Source organism: Trichosurus vulpecula, chromosome X, assembly GCF_011100635.1.
Source record: "Trichosurus vulpecula isolate mTriVul1 chromosome X, mTriVul1.pri, whole genome shotgun sequence".
In the NCBI taxonomy this organism is placed as follows: domain Eukaryota; kingdom Metazoa; phylum Chordata; class Mammalia; order Diprotodontia; family Phalangeridae; genus Trichosurus; species Trichosurus vulpecula.
Window position 1 is genome coordinate 45,905,821 of NC_050582.1, and position 19,642 is coordinate 45,925,462.

A 19,642-nucleotide genomic window follows, 5' to 3' on the forward strand; every position below is an offset into this window, starting at 1 on the left:
TTTCAGCTCTCATGTTAAAAAAATTAATTTTTTGGGAGAGGTTGGGAAGACATCTAGCCTTTCTGAAAAGCAATTTGGAATGATGGGAAAAAAAGTGACTAAAATGTCCATGCCTGTTGACCTACTGCTTAGCAATATACCCTAAGAAAGTCAAAGATAGAAAGGTTCCATGTGCACCAAAATAATTATAGCAGCAAGGATCTGGAAACAAAAGAGAAGCCCATCTAAGCCTCCATTTTTTCACTCGAGTATTTTCTCAGGCCATTACCTTTGCTCTGATGTCACTTTCCTCCTTTTCCAATCTCAACCCATTAGTTAGCCATGGCAATTCTCCATTGTCCTCTACTCTTGAATCCCTTGTGCCCTTGCCCTGTGGCTACTCTTTTTTTGCTAAACCTCAGCCTTGAAGTCCTCCCATAATCTACCTCTTCTGCTCTTCTTCATGAGCTACTGAAGAAGCTGGAGGGAATCTTGCAACAGTACCGATGAGGTACATTACAACTCCTATTATCCAGCCTCAACTGGGCCCTCACTGGAGCAAGACAGTCAGTCCTTTTATTTATTTCTCCCCATTTGATTCCCTGTTTCACATCTCTCAGAAGATACTCTAAGCTTTTTTTCCTCCTCAAGCCCTCCACCTCTTCCCTCAATTGAGGACCTTGCCATTCAGTGTGAGCTTCCTCTTGTCTCATTCCATTCATCGCAAACCCCCTTGATTTCATTTTTTACTCACTCCTTTCAACCAATCTCTAATGAAAAAATGGCCCTTCTCTTTGTTAAAACCATCCTTTCTTCATGTGTCCTTGATCTCATCCCACTGCCCCCATCTTCTCCAGCAGACTACATCCTCCCTTTCCCCCCACCCTCAAATCCTCAACCTTTCCCTATCAATTACTTTTTTCCATATTTTCTTCAAATATGTCCAACTCTTCTCCATCCTTAAAAAAACCTTCACTAGAACCTGCCATCCCCTCAAGCCATTGTCTTATGTTTCTCCTCCCTTTCTCAGTAAAATTCCTCAAAAGATGTTCTGTATTTGCTGCCCTTTCCTCTCCCCTCACTCCTTATCCTTTCAAAATCTGGTTTCTGACCTCATGACTCAATGAAAACTTCTCTCTCTAAAATTACTAATGATCTCCTAATTGCCAAATCTGATGATCTTGGTTCAGTCCTAACCCTGTTTGATGCATTTGATACCATTAACTACTCTCTCTTCCTGGATACTGTCCCTCTCTGTGTTTTTGTGACACTATTTTCTCCTGGTTTGCCTCCTGCCTATCTAAATGCTCCTTTTTAGTCTCATTTGCTGACACATTATGCCCTCTCACTGTGGGTGTTCCCCTAGGTTCTGTCCTAAACTCTCTTCTCTTCTCTTCTCTTCCCCCCCCCCCCCATAAACTCCCATGGCTTAAGTGTTATTGCCATCCAGGTGACTCCTAGATCTATGATTCCAGCCCCTGTCTATCTTCTGAGCATTTCAAACTGTTGCTCAAAATGTTGAAAACTGAACTCATTATCTTCCCTCCTTCCCCTCTAAATCTCCTCTCCTTCAAACTTCCCTATTTCTGTCAAAGGCACCATCATCCTATTCTCCCAGGTTCTTAATCTCAGGGTTATCCTTGATTCCTCACTCCACATATACAGTCAGTTTCCACATTTTGCTATTTCTACCTTCATAACATCTGTAACTTATACCTCCTTCTCTTTATGCACACAGCTAGCTATAACCTTCTTTCAGATCTTTGTCACTTTTCAGCTGAACTATTGCAATTGCCTTCTAACTCTTCTCTCTGCCCCAAGTCTCTCTCCACTCCAATCCATCTTGTACGCTGCTGTGAAAACCATTTTCCTTAAGTGCTCATCTGAGCATGTCATTCCCTTACTCACTTAATTCCAATGGCTTCTATTGCTTCTAACATAAACTATACAGTCCTTAGTTTAGCTTTTAAAGCCCTAAACCACATGATCCTAACTTTTCTTCCCAGACTAATTAGACATTACTCCCCCTTTTACACTCTGGGATTCAGCAAAACTGATCTCTTCATTCCTCACACGACAAGGTGCTCCATCTCCCATCTCTGTGCCTGAATATGCTTCCTTTTGCCTTTTCCTCACAGAGTCCCTCTGTCTTCCTTTAAGATGTAGCTCATGAACCTTTTCCTCTGAGGATTTAAAAGTATTTTTTTTCTCAATTGCATATAAACAGAATTTTTAGCGTTCATTTTTAAAAAAATTTGAGTCCCAAATTCTCTCCCTCCTTCCTTCTCTCCCCCCACCTTAAGAAGGCAAACAATTTGATCTTGGTTATTCATGTGCAGTCATGCAAAACATTTCCATATTAGCTGTGTGACAAAAGAAAAAGCAAACCAAAAAATCCAAGAGTAATAAAGAAAGGAAAAAAGTGTGTTTCGATCTGCATTCAGATTCCATCAGTTCTTTCTCTGGTGGTAGACAGCATTGTTTCTCACGAGTCCTTTAGGACTGTCTCAGATCATTATCTTGCTTAGAACAGCCAAGTCATTCACAGTTGATCATCTTACAATATTGCTATTATGGTAATTTCTTTTTGCCTTGATTCGTGTAAGTTTTTCCAGGTTTTTCTGAAATCATCCTGCTTGTCATTTCTTTTAGCACAGTAGTATGCCATCACAATCATGTACACCAACTTGTTCAGCCATTCCCCAATTGATTATCATCCCCTCAATTTCCAATTCTTTGCCAGCACAAAAAGAGCTGCTATAAATATTTTTGTACAGCTAGGTCCTTTCTCCTTTTCTTTGATCTCTTTGCGATATAGACCTAGTTGTGGTATTGCTGGGTCAAAGGGTATGCACAGTTTGATAGCCCTTTGGGCGTAGTTTCAAATTGTTCTCTAGAATGGTTGGATCAGCTCACAACTCCACCAGCATCATGCACCATCTTCTGCATGAAGCCTTTGCTGATCCCCTCAACTGCTTGTGCTGTCCCTTGCATTTAACTACTTTATAATGTATATATCATATGTACTTGTTGTCTTTCCCATTTGAATATAACCTCTTTACAAGTAGGGATTGTTTCATTTTTTGTACTTGTATTCCCACCACAATGCCTGGAACACAATAGGTGCTTATTAAATACTTCTTGATTGATTGATTAATTGGGAAGTGGCTAAACAAGTTGTTTGTAAATGTAATGAACTATTGCTGTGCTATCAGAAATGATGAATATGAAGATTTCAGAGAAGCATGGGAAGACTTACGTGAATTGATGTAGAGTGAAGTAAGCAGAGCCATGCAAACAATACACATGATGACTACCATAATAACAAATGGAAAAAACCCAAATTAGACCACTGTGAAATTATGATGGTCAGGCGTGACCCTGATGAACAAGTGAACCACTCCTGTTTTTTTTTTTTCAGAAATGGGGGACTGTGGGTGTGAAACAGTATATATATTGTCAGACTTAGTTTATACGTTGGTTAGTTTTGCTGAACTGGCCTTTTCCTCTTGCTTTTTTATTCTTTATCACCAGGGATGGCTGTGGGCAGGGAAGGGTGAAGGGATATATTTGGAAACGAAGACGATGTAACAAAGAAAGATGTCAATAAAAACGTTTTCAAAAGGTTTCATTGATATCTTTCGTTTTTATACCATAGTCATTTCACTGTAGACACCACTTCCTCCTAATTGAGCTTTTTTGTGTAAAACTTTAGAGTTCATCCTTCAGCATGGCCTCCTCATTCTGGAGGAAGGGGGAATGTGTATGCTGGGGCTTGGGAAGTTTCCATAAGCAGGTTTTGTAATAGCGCTGTGACAGCATGTGATAGCATGGTTATTTGTTGGTGCTCAGAGAAGAGAGGTTTGTTTGAATCAGTGGTTCTCTGGAATAGAAAGTAGTTGTTATTCATTTATTTTTTTCTTTTTGGCAGGGCAATTGGGGTTAAGTGACTTGCCCAAAGTCACACAGCTAGTAAGTGTGTCAAGTGTCGGAGGTCAGAATTGAACTCAGGTCCTCCTGACTCCAGGGCCGGTGCTCTACTCCCTGCGCCACCTAGCTGCCCCTATAGTTATTGTCGAATCTTAGTTAAGATACGTTTTAGTTTTGTCTTTGTTAACATTATTATGATCATTGTGCCCGTTACTGTCATCAATTTGTCTCATGGTTTGACTCACTGTATCAATTCATATAGGTCTTCCCATGCTTCTCTGATGTCTTCTTGGTATTATTTCTTATTGCAAAGGAGTATTCCATTACATTCATATGCCGTGACTGTTTTAGTCATTTTCTAATTGATTAATGCCTACTTTGTTTCTATATCTTTTCTACCACAAAAAGTGCTGTTCTAATTATTTTGGCATATATGGGACCTACCTTTTTGTTTTTGATGACCTTGGAATTTTTGATTCACAGCTCTACCAACAGTGTATTGTCAGTCAGTAGACATTTATTAAGCACCTTCTATGTGCTAGGTACTGTGCTAAGCACTGGGGATACAAAAAGAGGTGAAAGACAGTCCCTGCCCTCAAGGAGCTCACAATCTAATGGGGGACACAACAAGCAAACAGATATGTACAAACGAGCTACATATAGGATGAATGGAAAATTAACAGAGGAAAGGCACTAGAATTAAGAGGGATTGGGAAGAGCTTCATGTAGAAGATGGGATTTTAGTTGGGACTTGAAGGAAGCTGGGAAGCCATGAGTTAGAGATCAAGGGAGAGCATGCCAGGCAGCGAAAATGCCTAGAGCCAATGGAATGTCTCAGTCCTGGAAGAGCCAGGAGGCCAATGTCACTGGATGGAAGAGTATGTGGTAGGGAGTAAGACTGGAAAGGTAGGAGGGGGCTAGGTTATGAAGCGCTTTGAATGCCAAGAAGAGAACTTTGTATTTGATCCTAGAGGTGATAGGAAGCCACTGGAGTTTATTGAGTTGGAGTTGGGGGTGGTGACATGGTTAGATCTGTGCTTTCAGGAAACCATTTCGATAGCTGAATGGGGAATAGATTGGAGTGGGGAGAGGCTTCACATAGCTTCTCCAATATTGACTATTTCCATATTTTTAAGAAATCATCTTTGACACTGAGGGAATCAAGTGAGACTTTAGTTATTTTAATGTGCAGTATTTCATAGGGCTGTTGATAGTTTGCTCTTCTCAAAACGAGTCCTTTGATCATTTGTGACTTGAGGCTTTCTTGAAGGAAGCATGTATGATGAGGAAGTGTGATGCTTTTGTAAATTACTTAGGCTTTTGGTCTCCTTTATTTTGTAATCCTGGTTCTGCAGATGAGTTGACCAAATATCCCATGAAATGATGTCTTGTTGCCTTTGGGTAGATAGCAAAACCATCTATGCTAACTTCTTTTGGTTCTTCAAAGGCCAAAGCCTTTGTTTTCTGCTTTTATCAATAGCAAGTCTGTCATATTCATGTGGCTTTGTTACCAAGAGGTTTTTTTTTTGATACCAGTAGGGTATTGACTCTGGTTTTTGACAAAGATTTCACATTTAGGGGACCAGCAGTTCACATTTATAGATGGCCTAAATACTATATGATTCTCAGCAGTCTCTACTTGAATGGGAAAACCTCTGGCCCTGGAATCTGAGGACCTGGTTTCAAATCTCTCTAATACAAAGACTGTGCATGACTTTAGACCAGTCCTTCCCCCCCCCCCGGGCCTCAGTTTCCTCATATGTTAAATGAGGAATTGGACTAGATGCCTCTGAGGTTCCTTCCAGCTCTAGAGCTCTGCTTCTGTTGGTGAAATTGGGTAAGTAATTTCCACTATTCTGGCTTTAGTTTCTTCTTCTGGAAAATGAGACCATTTGGTCTCTGAGGTCCCCCTCTGGCTCTAGAGCCATGGTCCTATGTAGGATCTCTTTTTTATTCATTTGTCATCATCACAGCAGAAGCTAAAGAGGACCCAGCAAGACCAATGGTCATTTTTATATTTTCACCTGTTTCATAGCTTATCGGGACCACAGAATTCTGCACCTAATAGCCAACCTTCTGTTGAGGAGACTGGCTTTTTAACTAGGCTTGTCCTGAACTAGCCGAATCAGTCTGTTGCAGCCACACTGACATTTGAAGTCTTTTCAACTTTGTACAACATGCCATTGACCTAGCCTTAGGAACCCAGCAATCTGTCCCTGCATACTATTAATAAGCAGTGACATAGTACTTTAATGCATAATTGCTTATGCACAAATATCCAGCCAATCAGCCAGGAGAACACCAGTAGCTTCTATTGTCTCAGGATTCTGCCTCTAGAGAACAGAGTTCAGATTAAGGATTCACTCTGTTCTGCGTGGGTTTAGAAAGATATCCTCTAAAGTATGGAACACAATGAATTATGTAATTCTCTCTTCATTTTACCTTGAAAAATTACTTGATTTAGATTTAATTTTATAAATCATTCACATACTAAAATACTCAGCTTATGAATTTGGAAATAGAAGGTTCTTTTCTTCCCTTGTCAGCCTTAAGAAATAAATTAGGCACCCAAGGGGTGGGTAGGGGAAACTATTCAGTCTTTCAGGTCTCTAGGTTATTGAACCCGTTACTCATCTTCATCTGTCTGTGCATTACTAACATATCGATCTTCCTCTGAGATGTTCTTTTACAGATCACAGAGGTGAACTCCATGGGCTCTTGCACAATGGAATATTCAGAAACAGTAGCTTTTGAAGGGTTTTCTGTTGAACCCTGCCCTGGGTTGGGGCAAGGGTACAGGTGGGAGGGTTCATTGACAGAAAGCATGGACTCATTGCATACAGTAACTTAGTGCCACCTCTCTCTCCTCCAGGCCCTACCTCAGTAATCCCACTGGAAGTTGGAATTTGGGGATATGAGAAGTCTTCGATTTGTAAACCATTCCTCTGGCTCTTGGAAGTCACTAGCATAATAACAAATGTACCTCTGGAGGGAGGGACATAGAGAATGACAAAAGCATAGTAGGGAGAGTCCTTAGTTATAGAAATGTTAGCTTACCAGGGACTTTGATTCTTTGTTATTTGGTTCTCTTTGTTCATGGTCTTCTTTGCCCAGTGTATATTATTTCAGCAATGCAAAGTTAGATGTTTTCTGGGATAGCTAGAGATTACATTGGGGAAATTGGTAGGGCTACTCCTCACCATCCACGTGCAGTCCTTAAAGTATGCATATCAGTGATGCCCTCCTTGGTTTTGTACCCATACATATATCTCTAGGACAACATGGTATAGACAAAACTTGGGACTGAGAGTCAGATTTGTTTCTGAGGCCTAGCTCTGTGACTAACTACATGTAGAACCTTAGGAAAGTGAGTCTCCCTCCATGTCCTTATCTGAAAAAAATGTAAGGATTGTACTTTTATGATTTAAGGTGTCCTCCAGATGTAAAATTCTATGACTCTGTCTTGAGAGTATTCAGACATCTCAAAGCACAATTTTAATTCTTTTAAATGAAAAAAGGACCAAAATATGTATGCTGTGCAAAACTTGGAAGAACCAGCAGGTGGCACAAGTCACAAAGTCAGATTTTCACTGACAAAATGGAGATCCTGCCCCAATCCAGGCTTTCCCATCTTCTCTCCTTAGTTTAATGAATCTCTTTGCACCTCGGAGACTTTCAATGAATAGTTGAATGGAAGTTGAATGAACTTCATGGTTATTTTGGTTCACATCAGTTTTTATTGGCCGTGAAAGGTAAAGACTGTAGGAAAGAGTCTTACTAGTTCAGCTCAGTTACTCAGAAGCATGGCAGCCTTATTGTATTAGGCGGGCCTTTCTCAGGACAGCCCTTCACTGCCCCGTATTAATTTTCGGTGATTTCTTTTGACCTATGTCAGGTCCAGCATTCAGGATATATGAGCTTTTACCTCATCAATTGTCTTCACCCTGACCACTGGCTTGTTTGGGTTTGAAAGCATTTCAGGTCACACCCTCTTCATCCTCTTCATGCCGTAGTCTTGGATTAAGCTATGTTAATGGGTGGAGGAAGGGCTTTCCCTACTTGGCCCTGGATCTGTTTTTCTGACTTTTGGTCAAAACTGCATCGGTTTTAGCTGTCTTCTTTGCCATGAGAGTGGTATACCTGTTTCTCTGAAGCAAGTTTTGTTCTACCTTCTTCCCTAGACTTTGACATTCTTCCATAATATAACCTAAATAATCAGCCTTTTGGATATCTGAGCTATTTTGGTGGGTTCCTCTATTCCTGTTCCATCTGGATCTATCATCTTGGCTCCACCTTTCATGTTGCTTCTGCCCATCCTTTCTTCTCTTTGGATTTCTTAGGTTCCTGATGCTTTGTTCTTTCCCTTGTCACACTCCCTTTTCATAGTTTAGGCCCATGTCAACTTTCCAACTCTGTTCCTCTTTTTCCTGTTGATTCTTCCCCCCCTCTTTTTTTCTCTCCCATCAGACATCCAATCACTGGTATACATTAGCACCTGCATTTTTACAACAAACACCGTGAACTTCAATACATTGTTTAAAGATATAAAATTTGCTCTTGTAGGAAAGAGGAAGGAAATTTTCTCAGACTTTAGGCTCCAGAATGGTTAGAGTCACTGATATAGACTGAATTCCTTTTTAGTTGTTAAGACTGGCTTTTGTTAACTGAAGGTATTTGTATATTTGACCTTTGAATTAAAAAAAAAAAGAACAACAATCCAGAAAACACAATATAAGGAGAAAAATCTTATCCCTTAGCCTGTAAAAAGGCAGAACCAAAAGAAACTGCCCAAGTCAGAACATGGTGAGTATGTCAAAGCTTCCATGCCAATCAGTAGTGGGATTGGACCCATGAAAGGCAGGCCACCGTATTTCCAACCCTGGGTGAGATAGGGAGAGGTAGCCTCAAAACAAACATTCTTGCTCCTCCCACCCAAGAAAATTGGCAAATAGGATGTTTTTGTACTGTGTCCCCTTCTAGGAAAATACAACATCTGCCACCTTAGGTCCTGTTTTCTTGCCTTCCTTATCTTCTCCTTTGTTGTATATCTTTAGTCAGTATGTATAGCTTTGGGTCTCTTTTTCATTCTGTATCTTCTTATAGAGACCTTTCCATATTTCCATATACTTCTAAATCATGATTACATTTTTATGGTACCAAAGTATTCCACTGTGGCCATGACAACATTGGATTTAATAGTTTTTTATATATTTGATATACTAGTGGGTATAAGGAAGCATCTTAAGGTTGTCTTGATATGTATTTCTCTGATTATTGGGAAGTTTGAGCATATTTTCATGAGGTTAATAATAGTTTGTATTTCTTCCTTCATAATTTGTCTATTTAGGTCCCTTGAAAATTGTCTCATTGGGGAATGTTTGTTATTAGTCTTACAACTGGGCAATAGTACCTTTTTAGATTCTGGGTATCACACTTTTTTCTGGTATATTAAAAACAATTTTTTAACCAATCTGTTTTCTTTTCATTTTAAAGGTTTTTCTTTAAAAAAAAAAACCAAGCATTTTGTATACAAGCTTGTTGATTTTTGTCACTAATATTTTCTTCTATTTGTTCCATAAAACTTTACCTCCTCTCTAGAGTTGAAACAAGTATATTTTTCCTTTTGTTGCCATTTTTAAATGATTTTAAAAAATATTTAGGTCACTGTCCAGTTAGAATTTAAGGCTCCAAACCCATTTAATTTTCTGCTATACATCTATTCAATTTTCCCAGATGCATCCCCAGACGCTAGCTAAGGCTATATGATTTGGTAAGAATTTAACAGTGATCTTCAAATAATGATATTCTAATGGAAACAAATTTATTCTGTAACAGGCTGCTTTCATTCGTGATGTAATGATGCCAGGAGAGTGGGATGTTTGTGTCACATCATATGAAATGGTAATTAAAGAAAAGTCTGTTTTCAAAAAGTTTAATTGGCGGTACTTGGTCATTGATGAAGCTCACAGAATCAAGAATGAAAAGTCCAAGGTAAGCTACTGAGCTATATCTTTATTGAAGTTTTTTAAAATAAAAACCAGTATTATTATTATTTGATCATGATAGGTCATAATAATGAATCTGTGTCTAAAGATGGGTTTGAATTATGATACATTCTTGTTGGAAAATCAAATTTCTTAGGCCTCATCTTTGAAGATGAGACAAAAGCTTAATAGGGTTAATAATGCAAAGGATGTTGGGAATTGATTGAATGTTTCTCTTCCTTTTTTCCTCCCATTTAATAGTATTTTATTTTTTCCAATTACATGTAAAGATGGTTTTCAACATTCACTTTTATAATATTTTGAGTTCCATATTTTTTTCTCCCTCCTTTTCTTCCTCGCCAAGATAGTAAGAAATCTGATATAGGCTATACACGTACAATCATATTAAACATATTTCCACATTAGTCATGTTGTGAAAGAAGAATCAGTACAAAAGGGAAAAACCATGAGAAAGAAAAAAAGAGGAAATAGTATGCTTTGATCTGCATTCAGACTCCATAGTTTTTTCTCTCCATGTGGATAGTATTTTCCATCATGAGTCCTTTGGAATTGTCTTAGATCATTGTATTGCTGTGTTTCTCTTCTAAGTTAGCACTGGTATGAGACAACATTTTTATATTGAATAAAGTACTTTATAATCATTTAGAAGTAATTTTTGCCTTTTAGTGAGAGGGTCAGTGTGCTATTTGATTTAAAAATATTTTCTTGACCTTTTATGATTGTGAAAATAAAGATTAGGATTGTAAATCACAATGAGATATGTTGACAATCTTTTTTTTAAATCATTATTTACTTAATATTTTTAGTTTTTAGCATTAATTTTCACAAGAGTTTGAATTACAAATTTTCTCCCCATTTCTCCCCTCCCCCTCCTCCAAGATGGCATATTCTGATTGCCCATTTCCCCAGTCAACCCTCCCTTCTGTCACCCCACTCCCCCATCCCCTTTTCCCTTACTTTCTTGTAGGGCAAGATAGATTTCTATGCCCCATTGCCTGTATATCTTATTTCCTAGTTGCATGCAAAAACGTTTTTTTTTTGAACATCTGCTTTTAAAACTTTGAATTCCAAATTCTCTCCCCTCTTCCCTCCCCACCTACCCTCCCAAAGGAGGCAAGCAATTCAACATAGGCCACATGTGTATTATTATATAAAACCCTTCCACAATACTCATATTGTGAAAGACTATATTTTGCTCCTTCCTATCCTATCCCCCTTTATCTAATTTTCTCCCTTGATCCTGTCCCTTTTCGAAAGTGTTTGCTTTTGATTACCTCCTCCCCCTATCTTCCCTCCCTTCTATTGTCCCCCATTTTTGATCTCCTTCCTCCTTTTTTCCTGTGGGGTAAGATACCCAATTGAGTGTGTATGTTATTCCCTCCTCAGGTCAAATCTGATGAGAGCAAGATTCACTCATTCCCCCTCACCTGCTTCCTCTTCTCTTCCTACAGAACAGCTTTTTCTTGCCACTTTCATGTGAGATAATTTACCCCATTCTATCTCTCCCTTTCTCCCTCTCTCAATATATTCCTCTCTCATCCCTTAATTTGATTTTATTTTTTTAGATATCATGCCCTACACACACACACACATACACACACACATACATATTCCCTTCAGCTACCCTAATCCTGAGGTCTCATGAATCATAATTATACACATCATCTTTCCATGTAGGGATGTAAACAAAACAGTTCAACTTTAGTAAGTCCCTTGCGATTTCTTTTTCTTGTTCTTTTTCTTGATTACCTTTTCATGCTTCTCTTGATTCTTGTGTTTGAAAGTCAAATTTTCTATTCAGCTCTGGTCTTTTTGCTGAGAAAGCTTGAAAGTCCTCTATTTTATTGAAAGTCTATATTTTGCCTTGGAGCATGATACTGAGTTTTGCTGGGTAGGTGATAGTCTATTTTTTCAGGTGTTGTTTTCTTCAGTTTTTTTGGGGTCTCCTTTAGCAAGTCATTGACTTGTTTTTCATGGTTTTCTCGCATCACTCTCATTTCTCTTCCCAATTTTTCCTTTATTTCTCTGACTTGCTTTTCCAAATCCTTTTTGAGCTCTTCCATGGCCTGGGACCAGTTCGTGTTTTTTTTGGAGGCTTTTGATGTAGGCTCTTTGACTTTGTTGACTTCTTCTAGCTATATGTTTTGGTCTTCTTTGTCACCAAAGAAAGATTCCAAAGTCTAAGTCTGAATCTGAGTCTGTTTTCCCTGCCTGGCCATGTTCCCAGCCAACTACTTGACCCTTGAGTTTTTCGTTGGGGTATGACTGCTTGTAGAGTATAGAGTACTTTGTCCCAAGCTTGAGGGGATGTGCTGTTGTTTTCAGAGCTATTTCCACACAGCAACCTCTGCCACACCAGTGCTCCTCCTCCTCCAAGAACTGCCAACTCATACTGTGATTCAGATGTTAAGCAGGCTCTGCACTCCTGCTCTGATCTGCCACTTAATTCCTTCCACCAGGTGGGCCTGTGGCCGTAAGCAATTGCAGCTGTAGTTCTGTCCTCAGAGCTGCACCACCTCTGCTGCCCCTGCCAAAGAGACAACTCCTTTCACTCTGTCCCTGCAGCTTTTCCCACTAACCTTCTCTGTTGTCTTTGGTGTTTGTGGGTTAACAAGTCTGGTAACTGCCATATCTCACTGATTCAGGGCGCTAGGGCCTGTTCTGCCTGGCTCCCAGTCTGGTTGGTCCGGGTGCAGCCCATGGTGGGCGGTGCTCTGCTCCGATCCCAGCTCTGTGGGATAGACCTTACCCAGTGATCATCCAGGCTGTCCTGGGCTGGAGCCCTGCTTCTCTCTGCTATTTCGTGGTTTCTGCAGCTCTAGAATTTGTTCAGAGCCATTTTTTATAGGTTTTTGGAGGGACCTGGAGGGGAGCTCATGCAAGTCCCTGCTTTCCAGCCACCATCTTGGCTCTGCACTCCCCCGCCCTTGTTGACAATCTTGCTGTTGATTTCTCACAACAGTTGGAAAAACTGCTCTCATGTTATGGTGAACAGTCTCTTTGAAGCACTAGGATACTTTATTGGGAGGCAGAATTAGCATACAACCACCCACAGGCACACGTTAGCTTCATATTGAATACAGTGCCTGTTAAGAAGCGGTGCGATGGTGGTTTCTTTTTTCATTTCAGAAAAGGGTAGGCAAAGAATTACAAAAGAATGTTATCGATGTGGCCATTATCATTAGCAGTTAATTCGAAGCATTTTTGCTTCCTTTTGATGCAAAACTTTTAATGCCTTTTGATGACTAAGTTTCATGTTTCCTCTAGATCTTAGAAGTTTAATATAGGGTGTTAAAGAAATTAGACTTGGTTCTGGCCTTTGTAGTGCTCAGGATAGGTGGTCAGGTATGTGGATGAACAAGGTTGGTGGGCGATGCTGAGCCTTGCCTCCAAGGGAGATAGTCAAGGCTAATGTCTGTAACCCCGAACTTTCTGAAGATTGACCCTTCTGTGGTCTGTAAGCACAGAGATGCTCATTTTGCCATACTCCAATGCGGTACCTTCCTCAACGATTTGTTCTGTATCAAACTTTTTTTTTCTTCAGTTTGGTGGTTTCCTTGCTGCGTAAAGGATGAAGATGGTGAGAACTAAGTCTCTGAGTGTCTTCTAATGAGATCTGTTAATCTATGTGTTATCTTTCTAGCTTTCTGAGATCGTTCGGGAGTTCAAGACCACAAACCGGTTGTTACTAACTGGAACGCCATTGCAGAATAATCTTCACGAGCTCTGGGCGTTACTCAATTTCTTGCTGCCTGACGTCTTCAATTCCGCAGAAGTAAGTTTAAGCTGGGTGCTTTGATTTTCTCATGTTCACAAACATCTGTTTACAAATTGGATGATATGATTTCAAAAGAAGTTTGGAGATAGAACTTCTTAAAAGAGAATTTGATTGAATTTATAGTACTTTATTTGTGTGCTGTTTCTGTTTAAGAATTTAAGCTGTTCTTAACCATCTTAAAACAGACACACCTGGAAAAGTCTTTTTTTTCTTTATCTTAGGGTTCTAAGACTAGCCAGCCCTTAACTGCACATGGCATGTTGCTGCTCCTACTTATGCGATATCGTCCGAAGCAGGCCCAGGTCGCCTCTTGTGCCAACCATCCCAGGCTTGTGTATGAGGCATTTAAACATTCCAAACACCATTGAGGTGTTTGGAGTAGCGCTTCAGCAAGCAGGCTAACACACTGTATAGAGTGTCTTTAAAAGAATCTCACATATCCATTTCTTGAAGCCGTTAGGATCTGGGCGCTGAAGGGCTCATGGTATATGATAATAACATTTTCCTTTGCTTTTGCTAGAAGCACAAATTGCTGCTATATCAATCTGAACTTCATGGGGATGAGGATGGTTGAGCCTGATTCTCCTCAGAGCCCAAATTAACGGCCTATAGACAGTTACAAAATTCGGCTTCCTGTTGTCTCTTTATTTTATCACATGCTCAAATAATAATTCTTGTTTGTCCACTTATCTATGTGATAAGTTTTGTTTTTATGCATCAGTGGTCTATACCTTATACTGAAAGTTCCTACTGCCAGTTCGTATAGTTAATAATTGCATTCTGTTTAGGATGAACCATAATTAGGAACTAAATTGGATTGTGGAGGACTAGATTTTGTTAACTCTTTGGGGATTCCAGCTGTCCATGCTCCTGCTGGCCCCTCTGCCTGCAATGCCTTTCCCTCCATCTCTATCTGGGTCATACTATTCATCATTCATGCTTAAATGCCACTGCCTTCTCAAAGCCTTCCTTGCCTTCCCTTCACTGCCTCAGTTTCCCTGCAGCCTAGACATCCTCTCTCCTTCTTTTGTGTCTCCATAATCACTTTAGACTTCTCCTATGGCATCTACCATATTTTCCCTCATATTTGTACTTGCTATGAATTGTCTCAATAAATGTTAATTTAATTTTTAGAAAGCTATATACTTAATTGCAGATTTTTTCCCTCCTTCTATAGGATTTTGATTCCTGGTTTGACACTAAAAATTGTCTTGGTGATCAAAAGCTTGTGGAAAGACTACATGCAGTAAGTAACAGTTCCCAAGGTAATTGAGTAAATACAAATGAAGTGAACGGAGTCAGAGGGTCAGCTGCAACTTGGGGGCAGAGAGGTGGGCTATCCCTAGCCTTGGCTGGTATGGTCCTGAGCCACCCACTCTGACCAGTCACTTCCTGAAAGTGCCTTTTGGATTTATATGTCTGGGATGCAGAGATGTTAGTGGTGACGACAGATTTTAGCTAGATACGGTGTAAAAAAGATTAAGGTAATTTTTCCTCTTCATAGAGATAGAGCAGAATAAACTCTAACAGGAGCACAAAATCACACACTTATTCCTTCACATCTCTGACCCTGGACTTAGGACATCTCAGGCAGAATGTTCTTGGGCACTCCAGGCCATCTCCATTTCCCACTTTATTGTTTTCCTATCTGATCCATTTTGTATCATCAACTCCTGAGTGCCTAATTTAGTTTCCTAAGTATGGTACAGAGAGTTGGCCTCAGAGCCAGGAAAACCTAGGTTCAAGCCCCACCTCTGACTCTTTCCGGCTGTGAGACCCTGGGGAAGTCATTTAATTTAGCAATGCCTAAGGCTACTCAATCTCTAAGACTCGAATTGGCCAAGAAGGTGATGACTTGCCTTGGTAGAAGGAGTTTCTTCAGTGAAATCCCAGCACTGAGACTGCTCTCCCTGTTCACTCTAAAATGAGTCCCATCTTCTCCTCTACATATGGAGCCCAGGGGGCCCCTAGAAAATCTCCCCTAAGCTCCTGATACTCTGGCTATACATCCATCCACTTGGAAGCCCAGCTCATGAGCTCATGATGAGTTTTCCGAATCACAGAATTTGAGGGTCAGAAGGGCCCTCCCCAGCTGTCCAGTCCAACTCTAACACAGAAGTAATTCCCACTGTAACATACTGCCAGCTGCCCACAGAAGACTTCTAAGGAGGGTCAACCTACCACCTTTCAGGGCAGTCATTTCCTCTTTGGGCCACTTCTAATTGTTAGGACGCCTTTCCTGGTATTAAACTTCAGTTGGCTTCTCTGGTTTCTGCTACTGGTTTTGCCCCCCAGAGACCCCCAAACAGGGCAAATCTATACCCTCTTTGACATGACAGTCCTTCAGAGCCTTGAACATAACTAGCAGGAATCCCCAAGTCTTCCCTCTGTTCAAGACCCTTTACTATCCTGAGTGCCCTTCACTAGATACATTCTATCTTATCAATGTCCTTCTTAGACCATGGTTCCCAGAACTGAACACAGTATCCCAGATGAGACCTGATGAGGACAGAGTACAGTGAGATTATCAGCTCCCCAGTCTTGGAAACTAGGCCCCTCTGAAAGCAGTCCAAGGTTGCATTTAGCTCATTTGGCTACTAATATCCTACTTCTGACTCATATCAAGCTTGTAGTCCACTAAAACCCCCAGATCTTTTTAAAAACAACTGCCCCTGACTTTTATGTATGAAGTTGGGTTTTTGGTACCTGAGTGCAAGACTTTACAGATTTTTAAAATTAAATTTCATCTCACTAGCTTGTGAATATCCTTTTGGATCCTGACTCTGCATCCTGTGTGTTTCCCATCCAATTCCTTCCAGCTCTTTGTCATCTGTAGATCTGCCTTTGTCTATCTGCCACCTGTGCCTTTATCCAAGTTACTGATGAAAATGTTAAAAGGCACAAGTCTAAGTATAGATCCTCTGCTGTAAACCTTCTACCATGTTGACATTGGACCAACCGTTAACTACTATTCTTTGAGTCTGGCCATCCAACCAATTCTGAATCCCTCTGATTGTATCAAGTATCTAATCTATTTCTCTCCATCTTTTCCACAAGAATAGTATGACATGTTATCCAGAGCTCTGCTAAAAAAAAAAAAGAAAAAAACTAAAGAGAAACCATAAACACAGTATTCCCCTCATCTATTAATTTGGTAATTTTCATTGGTATAGGGAGCTCCTGATGGGAGAACTACCTATGTTGATGAAGGTTGGCACTTTGTCTGCAATTTTTAGTCTTATAGAGTTGCCTAGGGGACTGACTGGTAAAGTGACTTGTTCAGGGTGACATACACAGCACACATTGGAGTCCAGACTTGAACTTGGGTCATCCTAACTTCAAAACTGGTTCCATATCCATTGGGCCATCCTATCTGTATAGTGATCCTGTCAACAGGAAATCAGGTTAGTTTGAGTACTTGATGAAGCCATTCTGGCTTATTGTCATGGCCTCTTCCCTTTCTAGATTTTGCCAGCCATCTCTTCAATGTCCTCTTTTGGAACACAAGGCAACGTTTGGAGTACCTCTCTTATTTCCCATGATCTGTCAGATATCCTTGATGATGACTTGGCAATCACACCTGCTCATTCTTTCAGGACCCAAGGGTGACTTCTCTTCTGGGTCTAGTGACTTGAATTGATGGAGAGTAAATGGAGCTTTCTTGCTATTGCCTTACTTATCAACTCCCTGTTAGTCATTGTTGTTCTGTCATTTTCTGTTTTAAAGTCATTCTTTTCAGAGAAAACAGAAACATGATGGGAATTGAGCAGCTCTTCTCTCTGGTGTCAGTGATGATCATCCCAGCCACCTCAAGAAAAGGTGCCATCCCTCTCTTGTTTTATCCTGCCTCTCCTCCCAGGGTAGCTTCCTCCCCTCTTTTTTAGCCTCAGTTTCCCTTACTAGCCTCAGGGCATTCTGAGCTTTATAGCATTCCTTATGCTATTTTTACAGTATTGTGCACACTTGTAAATTTCTCTTCTCTTACTTGGCCTTGCTTCTATCTTCTGTACATTTCTGTTTCAAATCTAAGTTGCTTGGTGAGTTCCCTCTGCATCCACATCATTCTCTTCAGACCAATCCCAGCTTTCTTCCTTATTGGAACATTTCCCTCTTTGTCTTCAGAATTTCCTTCTTGAGCATGTCCCATTCCTCATGGATTGATTTCCCTTTTAGCATTTTAGTCCATGGAATCCTACATATCTTTCCTCTGAACCCTTTGAAATCTGCCCTCTCAGAATTTTATGTTCATGTCAGATGATGCCTGGATTTCCTGTCCTCCGTATCACAAACTCTGAGAAAGAGTGATCACTCTTCCACTACATTCCCCAATTCCTTTAATTTTCACCCCAGCAACTAACAACCTCTTCTCTGTTTGGAAGAACTGGATTCAGATTAGAATTTCTCCTTGTTGGTTCTTCTACCTTTGAAGGATGAAATTATTACTAGTTTTTAGCTGCTCTGTTTTTGGCAGAGAATTCAAGCAGATGTCTGGATAGTGGAAGTCCTCCATCACTGTTATCTTGTGCCATTGTCAGGCTTGTGATCTGCTTCCTAAACTCCTGACCTATTTTCTCGTTTCTTTCTAGGTTGTCTGTAATATACTCCAATAATAAAATCACTTGTATTTCTCCATTCTTTGACCTTCATCTAAATCCTTTCCTTTATGCTTCTCTGCTATGGTTCCTGGATTTCCTCACATGAGTATACCTTCTTGGTGTGCAATTCTATGCACCATTTCCTGCCTTTGAACAAAGTATACACATCCAGAGCCATAGCCCAGTCGTGGATTTCATCTCTCCAAGTCTGACAACTATGAGGTCAAACTTGTCCCCTTAGGTTGTTGTTGCCTGAACTTTGGTCATTTTGGTATAGACATTTGAGGTTGTGGATTTTTACTACTGGTTTTATTTTTGGATTTTGTCTTCTGTGAATTTCTGAGTGTCTTAGTCACTAGTCTTCATTTTTTATGGATGCTCTTTAGTGGTACTGTCAAACTCAAATGGAAATGGATCCCTGCTGGTCACACATTGACTTAGAAAACCAAAAATTAACATTGTATTGTATTTTTGTTTAAACTTTTCCCGGTTACATCTCAGTTGGGTTCCACTGTGAGTTTGATGTATTTAAAAGTATCGTAACTTGGGGGATATGCATAGACAATCTTCTCTTTCCTCTCTCCTTTTTAAATTCAAGCCTTTTTGATTTGATTTGCAGGATATCTGGCAAATACATTATTATCAACCTTTGTTAGGTCTGGCCAGAATTTCTCAACCCTGTTATCGTAAGCAATGATCCCATGATCCAGATACTATTCTCAGACACCACATTCTTGGCCAGCTGTTCACTGCCCAAGCAAGTTTTTCTTTCCTGCCGCCCCTGCCTTCAGTAGGAAACAGTAAACCACAACCTATGCCCCTGTGGGCTTCAGTGTCTCATCCATAACTTTCAGCAATATTTTTGAGAATCCTTCGGGAAACGTCATTTGTGCCCAGGTGAATTGCCAAATTTACAAGTCTTGGGAGGGAACTTTCCTTTTAAGTCCTTGATAGATGCCCCAGGCAGACAACAGTTGTTATTGAGTCAGCTGACAAATAGCTGCCTCAGTACCCCTGAGCAGAGAGTCACCAGCTATTCCTATTCTTCTCTTCTTCCTCTGCCCCGTGCTGGACCATGATCTCTCCCTCGGATGGCTCCCGTGGCTCTACCATAGCATTCTTGGGAGGACAAGCAGCTTCTTCCTCTTCAGAGCATCTAGTTATCCTCTTCAGCAAGAGGCTGTTATTAAGCTCTAATTGTACAGGCCCTTTTTTCATTCCCATTCTCTTCTGTGTAATAATACTCTAATTCTCAGTCATCCTGACAAGGGCCACGTTTCCCAGAGTCCACCTCAGATGCCTTTCCCATGGAACTCTTGCTTCTTTTGTTTCTTTGTTTTCTTTAGGAGCCCTTC

At 40.3% G+C, this 19,642-nt stretch overlaps 1 protein-coding gene across 3 annotated transcripts in view; it reads left to right on the plus strand.

Moving 5' to 3' along the window:
* Window positions 1–19,642, plus strand: part of SMARCA1 (SWI/SNF related, matrix associated, actin dependent regulator of chromatin, subfamily a, member 1) — a gene marked incomplete at its 3' end in the record, with an annotated part of 90,198 nt that overhangs the window by 22,311 nt on the left and 48,245 nt on the right. For all 3 annotated transcript variants that reach the window (XM_036740185.1, XM_036740184.1, XM_036740186.1), the window contains 3 exon segments: window positions 9,745–9,900; window positions 13,558–13,689; window positions 14,870–14,938. In XM_036740185.1, the coding sequence (XP_036596080.1) occupies window positions 9,745–9,900; window positions 13,558–13,689; window positions 14,870–14,938 (357 nt within the window).